At 50.6% G+C, this 21,166-nt stretch overlaps 12 protein-coding genes across 12 annotated transcripts; 4 read left to right on the forward strand and 8 right to left on the reverse strand.

Annotated features, from left to right (window-relative positions):
- Nucleotides 1–217: 217 nt before the first annotated feature.
- Nucleotides 218–1,223, forward strand: NUU61_005704 (uncharacterized protein; the record flags this gene model as incomplete). The annotated part of the gene is made up of 2 exons (XM_056656286.1): nt 218–361; nt 384–1,223. 2 exons carry the CDS (start codon nt 218–220, stop codon nt 1,221–1,223), a joined length of 984 nt encoding a protein of 327 aa, XP_056511899.1.
- Nucleotides 1,224–3,013: 1,790 nt separating this feature from the next.
- NUU61_005705 (uncharacterized protein) lies at nt 3,014–5,254 on the reverse strand (the record flags this gene model as incomplete). Its single annotated transcript, XM_056656287.1, has 1 exon — nt 3,014–5,254. The coding sequence occupies one exon, from the start codon at nt 5,252–5,254 to the stop codon at nt 3,014–3,016; it is 2,241 nt and encodes a 746-aa protein (XP_056511900.1).
- A 708-nt stretch (nt 5,255–5,962) lies between these two features.
- NUU61_005706 (malate permease) lies at nt 5,963–6,715 on the reverse strand (the record flags this gene model as incomplete). Its single annotated transcript, XM_056656288.1, has 1 exon — nt 5,963–6,715. The coding sequence occupies one exon, from the start codon at nt 6,713–6,715 to the stop codon at nt 5,963–5,965; it is 753 nt and encodes a 250-aa protein (XP_056511901.1).
- Nucleotides 6,716–6,798: 83 nt separating this feature from the next.
- NUU61_005707 (uncharacterized protein) lies at nt 6,799–7,155 on the reverse strand (the record flags this gene model as incomplete). The annotated part of the gene is made up of 1 exon (XM_056656289.1): nt 6,799–7,155. One exon carries the CDS (start codon nt 7,153–7,155, stop codon nt 6,799–6,801), a length of 357 nt encoding a protein of 118 aa, XP_056511902.1.
- A 955-nt stretch (nt 7,156–8,110) lies between these two features.
- NUU61_005708 (shikimate / quinate 5-dehydrogenase protein) lies at nt 8,111–8,986 on the reverse strand (the record flags this gene model as incomplete). The annotated part of the gene is made up of 1 exon (XM_056656290.1): nt 8,111–8,986. The coding sequence occupies one exon, from the start codon at nt 8,984–8,986 to the stop codon at nt 8,111–8,113; it is 876 nt and encodes a 291-aa protein (XP_056511903.1).
- Nucleotides 8,987–9,305: 319 nt separating this feature from the next.
- NUU61_005709 (shikimate dehydrogenase family protein) lies at nt 9,306–10,235 on the forward strand (the record flags this gene model as incomplete). The annotated part of the gene is made up of 1 exon (XM_056656291.1): nt 9,306–10,235. One exon carries the CDS (start codon nt 9,306–9,308, stop codon nt 10,233–10,235), a length of 930 nt encoding a protein of 309 aa, XP_056511904.1.
- A 356-nt stretch (nt 10,236–10,591) lies between these two features.
- NUU61_005710 (putative pathogenesis associated protein Pep2) lies at nt 10,592–11,348 on the forward strand (the record flags this gene model as incomplete). Its single annotated transcript, XM_056656292.1, has 2 exons — nt 10,592–10,719; nt 10,775–11,348. 2 exons carry the CDS (start codon nt 10,592–10,594, stop codon nt 11,346–11,348), a joined length of 702 nt encoding a protein of 233 aa, XP_056511905.1.
- An 82-nt stretch (nt 11,349–11,430) lies between these two features.
- NUU61_005711 (sugar phosphate isomerase/epimerase family protein) lies at nt 11,431–12,450 on the reverse strand (the record flags this gene model as incomplete). The annotated part of the gene is made up of 1 exon (XM_056656293.1): nt 11,431–12,450. The coding sequence occupies one exon, from the start codon at nt 12,448–12,450 to the stop codon at nt 11,431–11,433; it is 1,020 nt and encodes a 339-aa protein (XP_056511906.1).
- A 290-nt stretch (nt 12,451–12,740) lies between these two features.
- Nucleotides 12,741–15,070, reverse strand: NUU61_005712 (putative pentafunctional AROM polypeptide; the record flags this gene model as incomplete). The annotated part of the gene is made up of 2 exons (XM_056656294.1): nt 12,741–12,947; nt 13,001–15,070. The coding sequence occupies 2 exons, from the start codon at nt 15,068–15,070 to the stop codon at nt 12,741–12,743; spliced, it is 2,277 nt and encodes a 758-aa protein (XP_056511907.1).
- A 198-nt stretch (nt 15,071–15,268) lies between these two features.
- Nucleotides 15,269–17,357, forward strand: NUU61_005713 (Zn(II)2Cys6 transcription factor; the record flags this gene model as incomplete). The annotated part of the gene is made up of 2 exons (XM_056656295.1): nt 15,269–17,217; nt 17,267–17,357. The coding sequence occupies 2 exons, from the start codon at nt 15,269–15,271 to the stop codon at nt 17,355–17,357; spliced, it is 2,040 nt and encodes a 679-aa protein (XP_056511908.1).
- Nucleotides 17,358–18,192: 835 nt separating this feature from the next.
- Nucleotides 18,193–18,536, reverse strand: NUU61_005714 (uncharacterized protein; the record flags this gene model as incomplete). The annotated part of the gene is made up of 2 exons (XM_056656296.1): nt 18,193–18,452; nt 18,512–18,536. 2 exons carry the CDS (start codon nt 18,534–18,536, stop codon nt 18,193–18,195), a joined length of 285 nt encoding a protein of 94 aa, XP_056511909.1.
- An 838-nt stretch (nt 18,537–19,374) lies between these two features.
- On the reverse strand, nt 19,375–20,907 carry NUU61_005715 (putative sugar transporter; the record flags this gene model as incomplete). Its single annotated transcript, XM_056656297.1, has 1 exon — nt 19,375–20,907. One exon carries the CDS (start codon nt 20,905–20,907, stop codon nt 19,375–19,377), a length of 1,533 nt encoding a protein of 510 aa, XP_056511910.1.
- Between the last annotated feature and the right edge of the window lie 259 nt (nt 20,908–21,166).

Below are 21,166 nucleotides of genomic sequence, written 5' to 3' on the forward strand. Positions count from 1 at the left end.
AAGAAGCCAAACGCGTCATCTGCCGCTCTTTCATCACCGGAATCTTCGTTGCGTGGTCTCATGACTTTCAAGCTCTTTTTCTCGATTCCATCTCAAACACCCTATCCTCGACTCTTGCTGCATTTGGGTACGTAAAGAGAGACAAAATAACACCAATATAAATAAAATAGTATATCCCTTGATAAAGGATCACATTCAAATCGTTTCATCCCGTACTATGCGCCCATCACCCGCAAGAAACCTCGTCCCCGGCGCGGAGCCTGCTGTTGACGTGGCCCGCATTCTAGACGAGGCGCAGATCCCCCATTTTCTCTGGGGTCGAGTGGCTTTGGGCCTGGTTGGACTGTATTTTCCACAGCGGGTAAGACACACCTAAATATGAGAGAGGAAGCGAAATATTCGAACTGACCGTGAAAGAAGAAATCGACTTCGTCGTTGAAGACGAGCATATCAAGCTCACCACCAAACAGCTGACTAGGGCCAATTTCACCCGCTGCAAAGACGAGTGTATGGGCTTGCGGTGTGACCGACAGCGCCCAGTACCTGAGGTACATTTCCACCTGGGGTCGAAATACCGGCAATGTAGCTTCCTCTCCCTCCTGCCCAAGTCCACCACGCTTTGGTGGCTCCCGAACTTCCCACTCGACGCCCCAGCCGCAGATGACCTGAATCTAACGGTGATTAGCCATTCCAGGCTGCCCCCTCGCGCACTGTTCGGCTGCATAAGCCCGTGGGCGGATTTATATCCGATTAAGATCCTCAATCCAAACTCGTTTACCGAGGGTATGATCCTCCTTGGTTGTCGTGATGATGGTCAGCGGAATGGTTTATTCGTATGCCGGGAGAAAATACTCTTGGCTCTTTCAGAGGAACAAGATATCCCCGGCATTACCGTCAAGAAAAACCCTCGTCCGCGATTCCAGCATTTCTGGAAGGAGGGTAATAGATATGGGCCGCAAGGGGTCAATATAGGGGAACTAATGGCCAGGCTTCGATTGGAGTTGATGAGGGCCAATGAGTTTCCTACGCCGCCAGAATATAATGCGTTTGAGGAGTTTGAGCTGGATGAGTGGGAAAGGGATAAGAAGAGAGCATTGGAGGAGAAGAAGAGAATTGTCGGGGTGGCTCTGAAGTACCAGATGAAGCAAGACGAACTCCTGAGGAGTAAGAGGAGAAGCAGCAGCAACAAGAAGTCAAGGACGGCTAAAATGTCAAGAGGCTGATCCGAAAACCCGACGAGTCAGTGGACGTTTGCCTCAACTGAACTGTTTTCTTTTTTCGGTATATAGATCATTTGCTAGAATTAGAGCCGTTTAAATTGTTCCGAGTCAAGGCTGAAAAGATCAACCAGTGAATTTCGTCAAGTAGTTTCTGAGATACGTCAAGCTCTAACAGACTGAGAAAGCCAACTTGCCGCAAAGCTGAACACTAAGATCTACACAGTCTTGTGATGTTAAAAAGCGGACCCGTCAAGCATATCCCCGAATATAAAACAACCAGAGAGTTCCACGTTGTAGCTACCACGAGCCCAGGCTTTCCCTTTCATTCCCTTCGCCAATCAACACCAGGACTCAAGATACTATTTCCACCGTGGAGGCTGCCATCCAGTCAAAAAACATCACCCAGCTACGAACAGCACTCGATGCATGGAGCAAGGAGGAAAATCCCACCCCTCCTCGGCTGCCTTGTCAACCAATGTCCCATTTCCAGCCTGCATTGATAACCGCACTGGAAAAAACGCCACTTCGAAATTGCAGCAGAACTGCTGAGCCGGGGCTGCGTTTTCACCATAGATATCATACTTACGACATTCCAAGATCGCAAAGAAACTGGATGGGATACTCGGGCATTCGATGTTTTGATGCAACACGGATGGTCACCAAACTACAAACTGGGTCATGTCGGAAATGGGATGAGGTGGGCCCCTTGCCTGTTCATACTGTTGATGCCGTTCGTGCTTAATTTGTTGCTTTGTGTTTTGTTTTGCTTTATACCGATGCAACCACGCTGATATCAGAGCCTTTGTCTTGCGATCTGCGCCTCACGATTTGAAATCGTCTCTTATTTTCTGAGCCGTGACACAGATCCAAACAGCAGGATTAACTATGACAGACTTCCCTTGGAAACTGTAGCGATCTTCGCGAGCTCGGATATAATTCAACTTCTCATAGACAACAGGGCAGAGATCCAAAATCGAAGCGCGATTTATGGCAGAGCCCAGGCGGGACGCCATGACAATCTGCAGCTCCTGATTGATGCTGGGGCTGGTGTGAACATCATCCCCGAGGATCCGGAATTTGGGGACATATAATGAGGATGATTGGGGCACGCCGCTCCATGGTGCAGCTGCCAATAATCATCCTGAGATTGTTCAGTTGCTGCTTCGTCACGGTGCGAATCGCAATATCAAAAGCCCAAATGAACTGACCCCGAGAGAGGTGGCCCAGAAACATGGACATGTACAGTGTGCAAGTCTTTTTGCCTAATATAGTGGCTGTTTAACTAACCGTGTCAAATTATTTGGCGAAGGTTGTCTCGGAATTGATAGTATTTAAAGAGCCATGGAAGCGGGAATAATTACAGGGTCAGATATAAATATCGCAGGACATGGAGAACACTAGTGTGGACAGAATACAATTAAGACTATATACTATACCCATCCGCAAGAGATATATCACAACGTCATCAACCAAAAACAGAAACCAAACCCGGGACAGAGGCTAAGGGCGGCGAATGCAGAAAGACCATACTGATTGATCCCAAGGGAGAAGCACGAGACGCCAAAACGAAGTGATCGGCAAATCAAACAAAAAGCTCTTCAGAGCAATAGACTAGTGGATATGGGAATATCAAAGGCATAAACGATAACCCGAGACCGAGAACGGAAGAATCTCGACACCGGAGTATAAAGACAGGACAAATTATAAAGTAGACACAAAACATAAATGCAGGTCTTGGAGAAAATCCATCCCTCCCATTGCTCACAATATCATGGAGTTGAACATAGTCTGCTTTAGGTCGGTTGAGGTTGCAACTGGATCTGGAACGTGTGCTGGTGCTGATGCTGTGGCGTAGGTGCTGGCGCCACCCGGGACTGCTGCTGCATCTGGGGTTGACCTTGGGCGTGGACCGGTACAGGTGGATGCCCATGAACAGGCTGTTGCGGCTGCATAGGAGGCGGCATCGGATGTTGCATGTATGAGTGGGGAGGGAGCGGGCGGGGAGGATGTACAGGAGACTGTTGGTGCACTTGCATATGCGAGGGCATCGATAGAGGCTGGCCGGGGGGTTGCAAAGGCTGACTCGGCGGTGGATGCAATGGTCCGCCTTGTGAGAACAAAGCATGCCCATTTTGTGGCAAGGCCTGAGTCGGGTGTGGCTGCGGCGGTGTTGGACAGGGCCGTTTGTGTGATTCTTCGTCCATGATGGGGGCCGTGCGTTTTTGGGCTTGTACATCCACCATTTCGCCTGTATGAGGCTGACCTTCAGCCGAAACCTGGTCCTCAACTGCTGCTGCTGCGGCGGCGGCTGCCGCAACATCAGCTTTGCGAGGCCTTCCCCGTGGACGACCTGTGCCGGCCTTTTTGGGCTTCCCTGTGGAGGAGGGAGGCTTTCTCGGTTTGGGGGTTGGCAAGGGCTGACCCGTGGCAGCCGCCCACGCAATCTGGTCCGCTTTGCGAGGACGACCGCGTTTTCGCTTCAAAGGAAGCGGTGTCCCGTCTGGACCCAGGAGAGGCGCTTGCGGTGCTCCTGAGTTCGGAACTCCGGCTGAACCTGGGGTATTCGAGGTTATAGATGGGTTGAACGAGGGTTGTCCCTGCTGCGGAGTCCCTGGAATTGGCTGATCCGATTGAATGCCCTGGGCAGCTTGGGCCGCAGCTTTAGCGGCGATTTCTTCCTTGCGTGGCCGACCACGACGACGACGCGGCGTGTCAGTTGTTTGATCGACTCCTTGCTCTCCTCCAGCCAGAGGGACGCCGGGCAGCTCTCCATGCCCGTTGAGCTGGGAGGTAGCATGAGAAACGGCATCGGGAACGGTCCCTTGGGGAAGAGGCTGAGCAGCGGCTTGGGCCTGAGACGCAGCAGACTTGCGGGGCTTGCCTTTCCTTTTCGGCGCAGGGCTCTGCTGGTCAGGTTTGACAGCGGTTTTTGCGCTGGTTGCCGCGGGCGGAATCGGGGAAGGCTGCGAAGAAGGCATTCCCGGGGGCTGTGACGTGGGCTGGTAATGCTGGAATTGAGACTGTTGCGGTGCCTGGGAAAAGGGCGACTGATGCTGTGCAAACTGGGCGTGCGAATGAGGTTGTGATGGATACTGAGATGGGTGAAATGGAGGCTGGGAATGCTGCGCATAAGGAGACTGCTGCTGATAGGGGTTCTGGGCGTGGGCTTGTTGCAGCTTCTGCAATCTCTGTTGCTCGAGTTGCTGCTGCTGCTCTTCTAGGCGCCTCTGCTGCTCCATCTTTTGTTGCTGCTCGAGTTGCTCGAGTTGCTTTTGCTCCATGCGCTGCTGTTGCTCGATCCGTTGCTGCTGTATCTGCTTTTGCTGCTCAAGACGCTGTTGCTGGAGAATCTCCTGTTGCTGCTGCTGGAATTGATGCTGCTGTTGTCTTTGATGCGCGTGGGTCTGCTGGGGCGATTGGGGCTGTGATGGCGGGGGTCGCTGCTGATTGATCGCAAACATCGACGGACTGGCCATCGAGGGGCTCACCGACGGATGAGTTTCGCGTTGATGGATACCGGAATGCGGAAGTCGGTCCAATGACTGCTGCGGTGACGACACATTCATACCTGGCGCATGGGGCATGGCCGTCGGCGGACTCATCCCCGGCTGCGGTCGGAAGGGGGCCATAGGATTAAAACCTCGTTGTATATGATGCAGGGCCATCGGATCCGAGTTGCGAGACATAAGATCGGGCGAGCCCTGCGGCGCAAACTGACCCGGGAATTGAGCAAAGCTGGTGGTGGGGTATCCGGCTAACGGTCCTGACGAGGTCGGAGTCATCTTGCGTAGGTCAGGAGATTGCGCGGTGGGAAAGTGCGGCTGCGGCTGCGAGCGATAGAGGGGCTTGTTGCCAGGGAAGGGACTGCCATGTTGGGGCAGATTCGGCGCGGCACCCAGCGACGGGGATTGAACGTGCTGGCGTTGCTGCGGGCCTAGAGGATGTTGAGACTGGGTAGTAGGATGTTGGGGCTGTTGCGGTTGTTGCGTCTGCTGCTGTTGCGGGTGAAAAGGATGCCCGCCGTATCCCATCATCTTGGTTGAACGAAGTGCTGAGGACTTGCCGTCAGCCGCCGATCGATGGTTGGACCTGGTCTCACACGAGACACATGCGACTGCCTTCTAAGGAAGGAGCAAAGGCGGTCCGATAAACTTGAAATGAGAATGGGAAGCCCGGGAATGGTAGGTGCCGCGCTGCCAGCGACAGTGAGGCACTTGCCACTTGGAGAGCGCGAGGCCGCGTGTTTTGGCGTTCGCGTTGGTAGCCTTAGGCACCAAGGCAAAAATTCCAAAATGGGTTAGCGGCTTCGGAGGCCGAGTCTCGCCGGTCGCTGAGAAAACGAGTTGCCTCGCAAAGGGGGGGGGGGATTCAGGGGCTGGTGCGATCGCGAAAACTCGGCCAGGCAGGGCGAAGTCTGGCTGCAAAGAACCAGTAGAGATGACAGGGGACACGGGAAGTCGATCAGGGTCAAAGTGGATGCTGTTCAGCGGAATGCCTCGATGGCCAGGGAGATCCCAAATTAAAAAAAAAATTAAAATTCGAATAAAAAAAAATTCAAAATTCAAAAAAAGGGCGAAAAGTCTCCACATCACGTGATGGATGACTAGGTGTTCGGATCGGGAAGTATGTTCCTTCTCGTTTTTTTCTCTTTGAAATGGTAAATTTCAGAGTTGTATTTTATTCCATTTTTCAAATATACTCAATCTGCTGGCTTTCATCCAACCAACCTCTCGAGGTCGCTCTCATGCTACCTTCCCAGCATCTTTGTCTTCTTCTTGGACCCTAAGATCCGCTAAACATGGAGCAAAGAACAACTGCCCAGACATGGCTCCCTTTAAAGTTCCAGCGCCGACTGCTATCCACAAAGCGACCACAGCCAAGGACAGAATTGTACCCAATATACGGAAGAACCCGGACGGCAGCTCGGTTCCCATCTGACAAGTGCTAGTGGCAAACACCCCCAGCGGAAAGGTGAACCCCCACCATCCAATGTTGAAGGGAAAATGCTTGGATCGCACGATCGATGCCAATGCGAAGAAAAGCCAGACGAGCCCAAATGCCCAGAAAATCAGCGCAACAAGGAACCCCAGCGTGTAGAAGGTGGGTCCAGACGATTGCTCGAGGGTTCCTGTCTTGGGAAAGATCTCTTTCGCGCACTGACCTAATTTCATTGCTCTGGCCATTATTAGTATGGAATTGCCGTAGATCTTGGACTGGGACGATTGAACTAACCCGTATCCCCCCTGACCCAATGGGCCCAGTGGCAGGAAAACGCTGACAATGACGGTCTTGGGAGGCAGTTTATGGAGAGTGAGGCGCTGCAGATAAATAACCATCACCATCAAAGATAGTGGCACCCCGATTCCCCACAATATGTAGCTGGCGAGTACAGTCCACAGTGCGTGTTGGGCATTCGTGAGGACCTCAGCGACAGTGGCACCCGTGGAGGCGGCAACAATGCAACTGACGATGGGAAGAAGCCAGACGGCGGTCATTGAAGATAAGTGGGTTTCTCCACCATGGGCCATGCTTCTTGAGTGTCAATGGAGAGGCATGGTATGTCAAAAAGAGAGCATTCTTACAGCAAGAATGGCAGCGACAACGCAGTCATCACCGAGACAATGGCGCCAAAGATCCATAAGCCCCATGCAAAGTACGGAGTCCACGGGCCCCATACTGGGGTGCAGACTAAACAAATCATGCTGATAATAGTCATCAGTCCCATTGGGAAGGTCCCAATGAACATGGACTGGACTGGATGCATGACCATGACCCGAAAGATTTCAGGGTACAGCGTGTACCGAATCGCGCTGAGAATGCATCCGGTGCTGAAGAGAAGCACATTAAGTGCGAAGGTCACCACCGAGATCCAGTACAGCCAGATACCGTTGTACGGAAGATTGTGCAACAAGATAGACACGATACCTGTGCCCATAGTGACTGAGAACCATCTAACCCGGAGTGAGCCGGGTTGTCATATCGTGTGGCAAGGGGTAAGAACGTACGAGGGGGTGAAATTGCGAACGACTCTTCTCCAGCCTTGATCATGTTTTGTGAGTTGATTCTGCTGTGGAGGGCGAGTACTCGAAGTTTTTTGTGGTTGATTGTCATTTGGCGAGTCAGACTGCTGTGCATGGGTTGTGGCCATTGTCGTCCAATGACGGTTTTCTCTTGTACCAAGTGCAAAAGAACTGATTTATATGACACTAGAATAGGCTTTTTGTTAAGAGGACTTCCTGTTTTATTGTCACTGAAATTGCTCTGCTGAGGGATCATGGTATGACTCAACCAATCTCGGCCGAGGCTTGGTCAATCGGCGACCAAATTCCTGCATTTCGGGTTTCACCTTCTCCACATTCCACGGTCACTGGCCTTTAATTTATGCCGCTTGCCGCTCAGGACGTTAAATTCCGGAAAATCTACGTTTCGCTTGAGCCAGATGAAGTTGGTTGTATGGGTTATGGATCTCAATGGTTGGAGTATAGATCCTTAGGGGTGATATGGAAATCTGGAAACGATGCTCACCTAGCCTTCTTCCAAACTTGCTCTGTAGCAAAATGAAATGCAGATAAGAGAGAGAGAGAGAGCCTGAAAATAAGTGTATATATTTAGAGATGCAATGGCCCCAAAGCTCTCATTTCACACGCCTCCCGAACTATAAAAATTGATGATGTTCTTAGCGATGCGATATTGGAAATAGCTGCATAATATGGCCTAGGGTGGTTCATCGAAATCATATTTCTTTTAAAACGGCACAAGAGGATCAGTGTTTGATTTATGAATAGTGGCGGATGCTCTATTGAGGTATAGATACCTTCGCAAACCAGGCTATATCTCTAGGAAGAGGTATTTTCTAAAGCAAACACCGTAGTGGAAAATTCACTTGTACGTCACAGCATCCCATTCTTGGGTCCTTTGATCAACTCGCGATCACGAGCCATAACTGCCTCGACCATCTTCTCCTTCGGAAGATCCCGGCCTGTCCAGAGCCGAAATTGATCAAACCCTTGCGCGAGAAGCACCTCCACCCCAGGGACTGTAGTCCACTCGGGATGCTTTTGCGCAGCATTCAGCAAGGGTGTTTGTCGTGGCTTGTATGACATGTCAATACAGAGGCCTTGAGGTCCAAAAAGAGAACTGAACTGATCCTCTGTCGTTGTCTCTGCGGGAACAGTGCCAATGATAACATCTGGGTTGTTCGATAGTTCTCCAAGACTTGGAAGGACCGTGATATCGAAAACATTCTTGAAATCGTGCTTGACTTTTTCGGCCACGGAGAGGGTACGGTTTACAACGTAAATGTGCTGTATACCAGCTTTGTGCAAAGCAAAGAGTGCTGCGCGTGCAGCACCCCCAGCGCCAATAACAAGGCCCACATTAGGCTGCTGCTGGGTCTTTGCCGAGTAGTTGGCGATGATGCTGTGCAGACCAGACCAGTCGGTGTTGTCACCGGTGATGATTTGCCGATCCCCGTCGCTTTTGACAATCAGCGTATTAATCGCACCGATCAAACGGGCAGTCTCAGTCTGGTGGTTGCAATATTTGTGGACTTGTAGTTTGTGTGGCATTGTCACGCTGGCGCCACCGAAACGGGGGTCTTGGATAAGCCAAGCAACTTCATCGATGCTTGGTGATTCGCGGATATCGTACGTGTAAGGGAGGCCATAGTATCGGAAACCAGTGTTGTGGATTGTTGGCGAAATGCTGAACGAGATACCGCTGCCAAAGATGTGGAAGTTCCTGGGAGGGATTGCAGTTGTTGTCATTTTGAGTCTGAGGAAGAGAATTTGAAATAAGTAATGAAATGGGAAAACCAAGAGAAAGTTGAAATCAATAGAGAAGCGGTACACTTGTTGACTGGATATAGATATGGGTGATAGCTCGGTTATGCATTTAGCCCGGTAGACCGGAGAGATGAATGTTCCACCCATTGGACTCATGGATGCGGAATTGACCTCTGGGAAAGAATAAATCCGTCTTGGGAAATTGAGGCAGGATTAAGAAACCGGACTTTCAAGGTAATGTTTACTGACAATATTCTTAAAGACTTCAGTTCAACACCGCACTTCACGCCAACCAACAACAATGACGAAAGAGGTTCAACCGCAAAATATGACCCTCCACCTTGTCGGCGTGGGCGTTAGCCATTCTATTGCCCCTGCAATGCACAACTCCATTGCCAAATCCCTCGGCCTTCCATGGACTTTCTATGCCACTGAGTGTCCAACAATGAATGATCTACTCCAAATCGCCAGGGAACGAACTACGGCTGGCCTGGTAGTGACTATGCCATACAAGAATTCAATCATGAAGCATCTCGACGAGTTGGATGACTTGTCTCGCATGATCGGGGCTTGCAACAATGTCTACTACAAAGATGGAAATCCTAGAAGGTTGTGTGGCACCAACACCGACTGGCAAGGCATCAAGGGCTGTCTGCTGGAGCGAGGTGACGAGAATGAGAGACCATCCGCAGAATCACCTGCAGCAGCATTGATCGTCGGGGCTGGAGGAGCCAGTCGTGCAGCTGTTTATGCTTTGATGGTGCATCTGCACTGCCCAACGATCTATGTCTTGAACAGGGATGAACAGGAGGTGATGGATCTTATCGATGATTCAAAGAAACTGCCAATTATACCCAAAGTCGTCCACATAAAAACGATGGATCAAGCCAAAGAATCAGACAGTCCGTACTATGTCGTCGGTACAGTCCCCGATATCGAGCCAAAAACCAAATTCGAGGTGGCCATGGCTTCGATGCTCGAGTCGTTTTTGTCTCGGCCCAAGAAAGGTGTGTTGTTGGACATGTGCTTCAAGCCTCGGAGGACCAGAATGATCAAGCTTGCGGAGAAGTTGGGTTGGCCGTGTGTGGAGGGCACGCATGTCATCGGCTATCAGATCGAGGAGCAGTGGCGGCTATGGGCCGGAGAGGATTGCATCGAGAAACTTGACCAAAAGGAGGCATGGAAAGTGCTATTGAAAGCTGCCGATGAAAGTAAAGGGATCAACTTTTGAAGGTATTATAGCTTGGTCCACTTCGACAAGTCGGATCCCAGTTCATTCACAGGCTAAATTTGATCCTGATTTTTCAACCGACAGTGTATATCATCCCCGCATTTAGACTGCTTGCTTCAATATTCTTTAAAAATACCTTTTAAACATAATCTTGCAAATGCTACTATTTTCATTGTTAACCCCATTGGCAGCATACGTACGCGGAACTTGCCTCGGTAAAGCTCTTAGCCGTATACCGGCGCGGAGAAGTCATAACCGATAGCAATTGGGATGAGATCACTTATTTGAGTCATTTGGAGTGTGAAATTTGGGACCGTAAATCATCTCTTCTAGCAGTCATAAGATCACCAAAGACCATGCCTGACCTCCATTCCTTGCCTGAGGGCACCAGACCCGCAAATGCCATCCGCAACAATGGGCCCGACAATCTTGTGCTAGAGCGAGCGAAGCTGCGTGAGCTAGCCGAAGGCTGGCCATGCTATCGGTAAGCCTTCTCAAGAGTGACAAAATCTCTCCCATTTCCTCCTAACAAGTATTAGGGATGCCTGTGAATGGGAGAACTTAGAATCGATCTTCCACCCAGGCGCCCATGTATATACAACCTGGTCAGGCAGAGTCTTGTACACGGATTTTATTGCCGCGTCTAAGGCTGGCATGGACAAGGGAGCTTTTATCATGCACCGTTGCCATGGAGTTACCAGCGACGTTACGCCGGATGCCACCCGAGCAGTCACCAAGATGAAGGCAACCATCACTCAGCGGTTCACCATTGACGGGGCCGAAGTCGATGCCGAGGCAGATTGCAGATTCTGCTTTTTTTTTGAGAAAATCGATGGCCGTTGGGGTGCGCGTTTTGTGAGGCACTGGTACGAGAAGGACAAGTTGATCCCAGTCAATCCTAACAAAGTCCCTCGGGTGGATGAGGAAAAGCTCAATTCGTATCCTGAGGGGTACAAGTGTCTGGCTTATTGCCAGGAGCTTACTATGGGAGTGACAGTTTTGAAGGACATGCCGGGTCACAGGCGACATGTTGGTACGGCGTGTGGAGAGAAGCACGATCTTTTGTATAGACTGGCCAAGGATTGGTTGGACGGGAATGATATCGAGGTATAATCATCAGAGATGAATGCACTGAGATTATAATATTTCCAGATACAATGGTTAAATGAAATCGAAACTGGCTTAGATGACATTTCTAGTTGAGCTGTAGGTTCTTCTGCAACTTTTCCCAAGCCACAATTCCCCTTCTTGCATGCTCATCGGGAACATGCTGTCCCTCCTCTGAAATTGTCCTGGAGAAAAGCTCCATGGAGACATAGCCTTTGTACCCCAGTCCAGATATAATAGTCTTGGCGACGTTTTCTGCAGGAAGATACGCGCCACGATCATCTTCGTACATGAAGGTCCTCGCGTTGCGCGACCAGCTCATTCGAGCCGGCTGACCATCGACATGAAACGGATGGCCCGGGATAAGCGGCGAGGCCAAGCGTTCAGCGTCAACCACTTGGATATAGAAAACCTTCGACACGTCGATTTCCTGAACCATCCGCTCCATTGAGGCTTTGAGATCAGCATCCGCGTTTGGTGTCTTCCCTGTCGCCGAGGTAGGATCCGCCCAGACACGACCTGCGATGTTGAATGTGTCCAGACACGTACCAAAGTTATGCCGGTTGACGCGTTTTACCATGTCCCATGCCTTCTCCCAGGTGTCGATGTGCGTACTCCAGCACAGATTCTCGTAAGCGAAACGAACAACGGGGGTTTCTGCAGCTCCCATATCCGCAACTTGTCGTAGGTCATTTGCCATGACATCGAGGTCCCCCGTGAGCTGCTCTGCTGGGAGGAAGTTGGCGGGAATTTGGATCGTCGTAGTGCCCAAGTTCTTGGCGATCAGCAACCATAGCTTCATCTTTTCGACCAGCTTTGCGTGTTGGTTTCGGTCTTTCAGGCCCTCATAGAAGAGAAATGGCTGGAGCCCAATGATCTCGAGATTTTGGGATTCGCAGGTCGAGCGAACATGTTTGGCCGCTTGGAAAAGCTGCTCGGGCGTCGGGTCGGCATTTTCCGAGATCTTGCGCGCTGCATATTCGAGATCTTCGTAGAATATCTCGATTCCTTTGAACCCGGCCTGGGCAGATTGCTGGATTTTGTAGTTGAAGTCATGAAGCCAGGCTCGTCCGAGAGAGGCACTCATGATAGCAGGTTGGTATGTCATGATGAGGGTGTGTATTCAACAAGAGAAAATACCTGGAATATCAGCTTGTAGAAGTGAATGTGAGTGAACTATGTCATTATCTCCCGTTGTTTTGACGGACTGGCTAAATCCTTTACCTGCCCCGCTGTTCACTATGAATTTAGCCGATGGTCGTTTGGAAAATGGCCTGAAGTAAACACACCCATAAATAGCATTGAATCTATTAAAATTCGTTTCTTTATTGCACAGCTCGACACTGTTGAATAAACCTAGTCTTCAGTCGATGCAAAGTGAGCTAATGTTAGAGTATATTAAAAGTGGCTAATTCCGTATTCCATAGACTGCTCGAGCACAACCCGGCGCATTACATGGATAGGTGCAGGCCGTTTAGTGAAGAGCTCATACTGTGTGATGCCCTGTTCAACCAAGACGGTGAGCCCATCTACGACAATCCATCCCTTTGACGCCCACCGGAGAACCTGTTCCATGAGTGGTGTTTTTGACGGCCCATATGCAACCTAACATGTTGATTAGAATGAATTCTCACGGGGTCGTCATAATGGTTGCATACCTCCACGAACACGCCGCCCGTTTTACTTCCTAGCCATTCATCCGAGACCTGCAACGTCACCGGAGCCTGGCTTCCTATTTCCTGACTTGGAATACAGGAAACGGCAACTGTTGGCAGACGAAGATTCGCTGGCCAGGGATCTTTTGTTGAGCGGAGAATATTGATGTGTAGGCTCTCTTCAGGGTTTGATCCAGCCCATCGACGGAAATAATCTGCAACCTTTTCTGCATGGTCAGGCGTCCGATTGTAGATACAAATTTTCCGAATCCCTAGTTGATAGCAGGCGTATATTGCAGCATTCGCCATGCCCCCCGCCCCAATGATGAGGGCCGTAGTCCCATCTCGGATGGCATTGGCGGGAGAAAGGTGCTTGTGAATGCAGTCTCTGATTCCGATGTAATCAGTGTTGTAGCCTCGGCAAATAGTTTTTCGTTCTCCAGCAGCATCGTAAACATGGTCCAAGACCACTGTGTTTACTGCGTTCATATCCCTTGCATCGGAACTGATTTCGTCGAGATAAGGTAGGATATCGGTCTTGTATGGAAGAGAGATGGTAACACCACCGTGACCTTCGTGGTTTAGAAGACGCCGCACATCCGAAACATGCTGCGATTCCAGTGTATCGTATAAATGCGGCAATCCACACGCAGTATAGGCAGCATTGTGCATCTTGGGGGAAAGGCTGTATCCCGTAGTTTGGCCAAAAATGGTGAAGGTTTTTGCCGGAATGAGAAAGCAAGAAGTGAGTGCTTGCTGTGCTTCCTTGAGCGTCACGCCAGTTGGCTTTACTTGGGGTAGAACCACGGGAGATAATGTTCGGTTCAGGCAAACAGAGGTTCGGCCAAATGTACCCGTGTTGTATGCGATGATCGGAATGGATGAGGATCCCGACATCTCTTGGAGAAGGGCGAGGCATGGCAAATTGTCGCACAAGGATCTTGACTCGCCAGTCATTCGAAGAGCTTCGAATCCGAGCTTCTGGGCCTGCTTGTGGAGAGCAAGAAGGTCCGAGGAAACAGGCCCGCCGGCCAAGGGAGTTAGCTGGTGGTGTGTTGCAATCGTCCTTGTATGGCCTTTGGCGGCATTTAGCCTTTGGATAAATTCCGCATCACAGGTTAGAGAGCAAGTGATGAAATCTGGAGCCAGCCGGAGAAGCATCCACAAGAGTTCGCTGTAGGTTGACATGTTGGATTGCGTTGAAGGCTTTAAATCCACAATGATGGAAGCTCGTGTATGCATTCTGAGTGTGGCCATGTACCTTGCCATTTTCCCTGGCAACTGACGAGGAGAAATATCCCCCAATTCCATTTGCAAATCGATTGCATCGGCCCCGGACTCCAACTCTTCGAGATCCAAACCGAAATTTAGCTGATCTGGGGATATTTGAAGAGCATATGTATGCTGAGCAGACATTATATCCGCCGAACGTCGTTGTCGATGGACGAGTCGAAACACACGATGCAGAAATTCCACGAAGACACGCTCCGTTTCTTTGAGCTTGAGGTATGCCGGAAGCCTAGGTCTGGATTGAGTGATTTGTCCCGTGTGATTAAAAAACTCAAAATTTGAACATGACTCAAAGAATGTATTGCCCATCGCAAAGATGCGTTCAAACTTGTCCGGGGTGCTTGTGACAAATTGGCGGAGCTCCTCGTCTTCTCTTCTCACATACACAACCGGGTGCTGTCGGGCAAAATCCTGGAGGAGCAGTTGCTGCTGATGACTAGCGATCCAGCCAAGACCAACAATCACACATCCCTTTTCATTTCTTGCAAGTAGGTCTTGTGATAGTCTGAGCTCGACCTCGCGATATTGCTGCAGACCATGCAGTGCAATATAGTCTTGTGGCGATGTTTGAAATTCCTGTCGAAATGAAGCTTCAAAATCCACCAAACGCCGTCGTAAAGCTATGGAGGCGATAATTCCCAGTGTTTTTTTGCCAGCGCCAAAGAAGCCCACGAGCAACAAGGTGGCGTCGGGGTCATACTGGCGACAGACAACGAGACTAGTGTTGAGGGGTGGAGAGCGCGATCGTTCCATGTCTGTGGTGGGAGCGCAGACAGTAAACATGATGTTTCTTGGGCATGGGACCATCATCCACCCAGAATAGAGTGGATTTGCATACCTTCGTTGCTCGTAGCTTCCCATCGGCTAAATCCATCGCCGATCACATGACCCTCGCCACTTGAGGCGGTTGCAACTTCATGAGGTGTTCCCAAGGCCAATGTCATTAGATGAATATTAAATCGATGATTATCGACTGTGTCCATGTCGAATCCACGTCCCTCGAAGCGGCAGCGTATATACCGTGCTTGTGACCAATGCCGCCGACGCAAGTCCAAATGTGACGGGGAACAACCAGTGTGTTCGATCTGCCGCGACTCGAATCGGACTTGCACTTATCAGAGTGGGGGTGGGCGCCGAGGATTGCCGTCGGGCTATGTGAGAAGCCTGGAGGCGACACTTGGGCTTTTCTTGCAGCACATCCCAACCAGTGAGAGTACAGTGCATGCCATCTTACGTGACTCACGTCACGGCAACAGCTTGACAGGTGACTTGGTGGATCATTCCGTCGCTACATGGCGAAGGTCAAAGCTATCTCGCGATTTGCCTAAATTTTTGAAACCTGGTTCCAAGAGCGATGGCAGTCAGACCACTGTCCATGACGAGTCCGACTCGGAGTCTATTGAGATACGGGACCTACCAAGCATAGACGCTAGGGATGGTCCCTCGAACTCTGGATTTGATGACGCGAGGCCGGCACAGTACTCTTCAAATTTGGCTGCTGATCCAACACAATGCCTCGATCTCCCACTCCCCGACAACACGACGGACCTACTGGACTTCTATTTCACGCATACGCATTGCTGGTTTCCCATTCTGGAGCGACGGGATCTTTTCCGAGCGATGCATAGTGATTCCCATCATTCAATGAGAGACTCTGCATCGCGAATGGTATTATGGGCTGTTATTGCCTACACATCCGCAATGAGTCGAGATCTTATCCATTCCAAACTAGTTGACCCGATGCAAATCCAACGGTCCATTCGACAGCGGATCATCGCCGAGGAAAATAATCAAGACCTTGCTCATATTCAAGCACTACTCATTCTTGTCCTTCTACATCTTGGTTTGGGGAATACAAGCCGGGCATGGGTACTGGTTGGACAGGCCACTAGGATCCTGGAGATACTGCCTGTAGCAGCAAGGAAGCACCATCGGTTTCGGCATACATTCCACGGCTGTGTGTTCCTGGATAACACTATTTCGGCTCTTTTAAACAGAGTGCCGTGTTTATCTGCTGAAGAGCAGACTGCACATGGCCCAGTGGAGGAGGACGATGTGGATGAGTGGGATGTTTGGGCAATCCCTCAGCTCAGTCGAGCTGAAACGCGCACTCAAAAAAGACCACTTCGAGCCCTTAGCACATTCAACTCAATCCAGAGGCTTATGGAGGATCTCTGCTCAATTCTTTACTATACTCCTCATGCGGTTCGTGTGCACAGCTTGCTGGCCGAGTTGCAAGAAAAACAGACCTATCTCCTGGACTCTTACCCTTGTGATGCTCAATCCACCAATCCTCCGCTTATAACATTACATCTGGCGTCGAATTTCAACACGCTGTCATTTATCTGCCGGTTTGCGTCGGTCGCTTCAACTGTCACTGAACTAGCACTCAACAGTCTGCGGCGCACCCTTGATATGCTGGATCTTTATCTGGAAATGACAGGGACAATACTGTCCTCGCCATTTCTTCGCTGTTTGATATTACAATGCCACCGATTCCTGGCAGCAAACAGTGCAAGTCTTCCCCAAGACGAAAGCAATGTACTGGAGAGCCGGCTCTCCACGTACTTGCAAAAGCTGAAAGTCGCCGATCTGGAGAATGACACCCGATTCAATATCTTCCCCCCGCAAATACTCACGAGAAGAACCGAATATATATCACCGTCTCACCAGCAAACACAAACAATTCCCGACAGTAGTTTGTTGAATGGATCGCCCAGGGATCTCCGAGGATCCATCTACAATGACATCTCTACCCGAGGGACAGACCCGCACACCTTCTCAAATAACCCACCACTGCCAGCTGGAGATATTCTAGAGCCTCTCGCTGGCAGTCGTCTAGCTTCAAATCTGCCATCTACGGTTCCAGGAGAGGGTGAGAATTTCGATGCGTTGTTCGAGGAACTAGTAACCTCGATGCCGGCTACTCGGTAAGAAAGTTTCCTCTGGAAGTATCAATAACTGCTAACCATCCATCAGACAAGAGCCTGTTTTTGCACAGAATTTGGGGTTCTATGGCGGGGATCTCGACACAGACTTTTTGGCGCAACTGCAACAACCTGAGCACTAGGAGAACTAGGAGAGTTGATTCATTGAATATACCCAATGTTTCCGTGAGAACCTTCCCAATACCTAAATACCTAAATCGGTTTTTTTTTTTTGGCTTTTCTGGTTTCTAGTGAGGAAATTCAACTCGTATGTGAGAGTATATCCGTCGGCTAAGGTCATAACCAACTATCCCTGGATATAAGTATGCAGAGAAGATGAGACAAGTCCAAACACCAACACCCCATTCCCTAAATTCCACCCCCCAAAATCACCCAAAATGCCAACAATCCTCATCAACGGCCCAAACCTCAATCTCTTAGGCACGCGAGAACCACACAGCTACGGCTCCACCACCCTCCCCGCTGTCGAAGCTACAGCAAAAGCACCCGCAGCAGAGAGAAAGGGGCAACACTGGAAACCTTCTAATCTTCCAATCCAACCACGAAGGCCATATCGTAGACCGCATTCACGAAGCACGAGGGCGGGTCGGGGCTATCATCAACAACCCCGGTGCATTGACGCATACCATTGTCGCGTTGAAAGATGCTCTGCTTGGGGTTGGGATTCCGTTTATCGAGGTTTATATTATGGATATTTATGTGAGAGAGGCATTCTGACACCATAGCTATTTTTCGGACAAGGCTGTGGCTTGTACTATTGGACTGGGGACCTTTGCATATGAGGTGGCTGTTGAGCATGCCGTGAGGAATATTGTCAAGGCATGAGTCGTGTAGCTATAGAGAAGACGGCATGCATATAGATCATTGTGAAGATAGAAGTGTCAAATGATATTACTACAACCTAAATAGCCCAAAACACATACTGATCTCAAGCCATATCCACATATTCGCCATCCCTCACGAACTGCTGTTCAGTCCCAATGGGTTGTCTGCCGTCTGTTTCTTCCCTCCAACACTCTGCACGCCATTCTGCACTCCCTGTCCAGCCCCCTTGGCCGTCTCACCGATGCCCTCGGTGGCACCCGATACCGTCTGCCCCAGACCCTCTGTTGCACCACCGACAGTTTTGCCGAGGCCGCCAACCGTTGAGCCGACGGTGTTGGTGACACCGCCGACTGTCTTGCCGACAGTGTCGGTCAATCCGCCGAGGAGGCCATCTATAAATTATACAGTTAGTATATACCTTCAAGGATTATTAAATGCCAAATAGACTCACTATTCTGTTTGTCGGAGTCGGACATGACCAAAAGATAGATGGGTGATAAGGGTATGGAATATAGAATATAGAAACTCAAGGGAAGGTATCTACTGCAGAAGATATTGAGCGTAAGATATTTCCGCAAGTTCAGTCCAAGATTGACGCAATTTATATCAAATCTATGCCCCAGATCAAAACCGGTCCCAGGCCATGATATAATCAGTACAACCTCTGGAACCCACCAGGACAGCCACAAGCCACACTGTCATACGAAGTAACACACACCACTCACACACACACACACACCAAGCCGCACAGCCGATCGAATGAGGAAACCCTATATGTACAATCAACAGCCACCGAATGGCGAGCTACCCGATCTGATCTTGTCATCCCGCCCACTGACGTATTTATAACTCCGGGTATTCACAGGGCGTTGATCCGCTCGCAACGGATATGGGGGGGGGGGCTGGTTATTGGCTGATATTCTCCGACTCCATGTACATATAGGCTAGGGACACGCGTAGGGAGTACTGTTGCTGGCTTGGTACGAAGTCTATTAGATTAAAGTGGCGTGGCGCGTTGACGCCTATGCAATTATCGTCAGGGCTCTGCCAGGATGTCTGGGTTTGACTGGGAGGAATGATGTCATGGCGATTCAGGTATATTGGCCTTGGTGGATTTTGATAGCCAGTTGCTTAGATTCAACGTAGGAGAGTGAGCAATAGAAGTAGAAAATGAAGGCAGAGGATGATTTCATTGTAAATGTGATTGGATACATGGGCATCTCCAACTGTACGAGCTGCACCACAGAGCCATTCCATCCCAGAAGGAAAAGGCATATACACATGGATCTATTTCCATCTATCTCTAACAAGTACTTACAGACTCGCTTTACCACGAGATTCGAATGGCATCAGCAGTACCAACAGTCCAGCCACGATAAACAACGCGCCGCTGACATATACCGGGGCAGCAGTTTCAAGGTTGGCGAACATGGCAATGATGGGAGCCATAATGCCAAAGACCCGATTCGCCGAGGCCGTCAATGCATTGCCCGTGCCACGGTCCTTGGTTAAGAAAATCTCGGGTGTATAGGCGTACAGTACCGCGTACATGAGGCTGCTCATGAAGCCGAAGGCGCAGTTCCACCCCAGCAGGGCGTTGGAGGTTGTTGCCGTCGTCGAGGCCAGCAGAAATGCGCCAGTTAATGCGGTCGCGCTGGATAAAGCACCCTTCCGTCCGAATCGAGGTAGCTCAACTAGCACTCCACCGAGGAGACACCCGGGGATCCCCATCACAGCGATAATCAGGGAGTTTCGGTACGTAATGTATGTTGAGCCATCGCCGAACTCCGCACCGCGCGACTGCTGGATATAGGGCAAAAATGCATTGTATAGTGGAAACCCAAGGCCAATGAATGCCCAGATGAAAATGATGAGCGTCGTGGACCATGCCCGCTTCGGGGTGTCGAAGAGAGCGCGGATGTGCTGCATGCGGACCTTCTCCAGGCGCTGGCGGACTATGTTCGACGCGGTCAGTCCCTGCGACTCGCCATGGTCCCAGTCATCAAGCTCATCCTGGGTCAACGATGAAGTCTTTCCGTTCCTCCGCGCGACCTCATGCACTACCTCGACGGCGTGTGCATTCCGTCCCTTGCCCATCAAGTACTTGGGCGACTCATAAATTGTGAAGAACACGAAGCGAACGATAAACATGAGCATGGCGAGCCCGCCCATCGTGATGAGAAAGTACCGCCACCCCATATTCCCCGACTTGGTGCATCCATCCTCGGAGCCGCAGGTTATATCACCCAGCAAGGGCCAAGCCACCAAGTTGGCCAGCACCTGAGCAAATGCCCAGTCAATCGACAGAATCGTCAGAAGATACTGATGCGAGCCCGGCAGAAACTCAAGGAAAATCGCCGAGTCAACAGGCAAATTGCCCCCAACACCAACCGACCACAACGCTGCAAAGACGCACGCCGCAGCAAAGTTGGGCGACCCCGCGGCGATCAGGCCAAAAACCGCGGTGAGGCCGATGGTCAAGTTAAAGGCCCACTTGCGACCGAAAACATCACAGCCGAATCCCCAGAAAACAGCACCGACCAGTAGCCCGATGTTTTGGGCGAGCGTTAACAGCGGTGCTCGCGAGGGATGGAATTCATAGGATAGTGGCGGCAGGACCAGCGACGTGACGATGGGCCACAGGTTGTCGCTCGCCCAGCCAAATCCGATCACCACGAATAGCTGCCACTGATAGCGGCCCATGCCGATGCCCTGGATCGCACGGTTCAGCACGTCCGCCTTGCCCTTGTAGCTGGCGTCGGGACTATTGCCATCGTGAGGCGGGGCTGCAGACGATGACTCGATCGCCTCGGGCTCGGGGCCGGGCGATTTAGGAGAGGTTGACATGGCAGGAGGATCTGGAGAGGATTGATGTCAAAGAAAAAGAAAGAGTAAAGAAAAAACAAGAAAAAATTTATGGTTTATGCATATCTGGGAGAGGTCCAAGCATCCATCCCCCTTGCGCGAGCTTCCGGATGTGCATTCACGTCAAATCAGGTTCCACGAGGCACGCCCTGGATCGTCTCTGGCTGGGCGGATTGTCGGGGTTTTTGTTCAATTCGATCCTTCTATGGCGTGATCGCATGTCTTGTCAGGTCGAGAGCTG

The sequence above is a fragment of the Penicillium alfredii genome (genome assembly GCF_028826965.1).
Source record: "Penicillium alfredii strain IBT 34128 chromosome Unknown utg000007l_segment0_segment0, whole genome shotgun sequence".
Taxonomy (NCBI): domain Eukaryota; kingdom Fungi; phylum Ascomycota; class Eurotiomycetes; order Eurotiales; family Aspergillaceae; genus Penicillium; species Penicillium alfredii.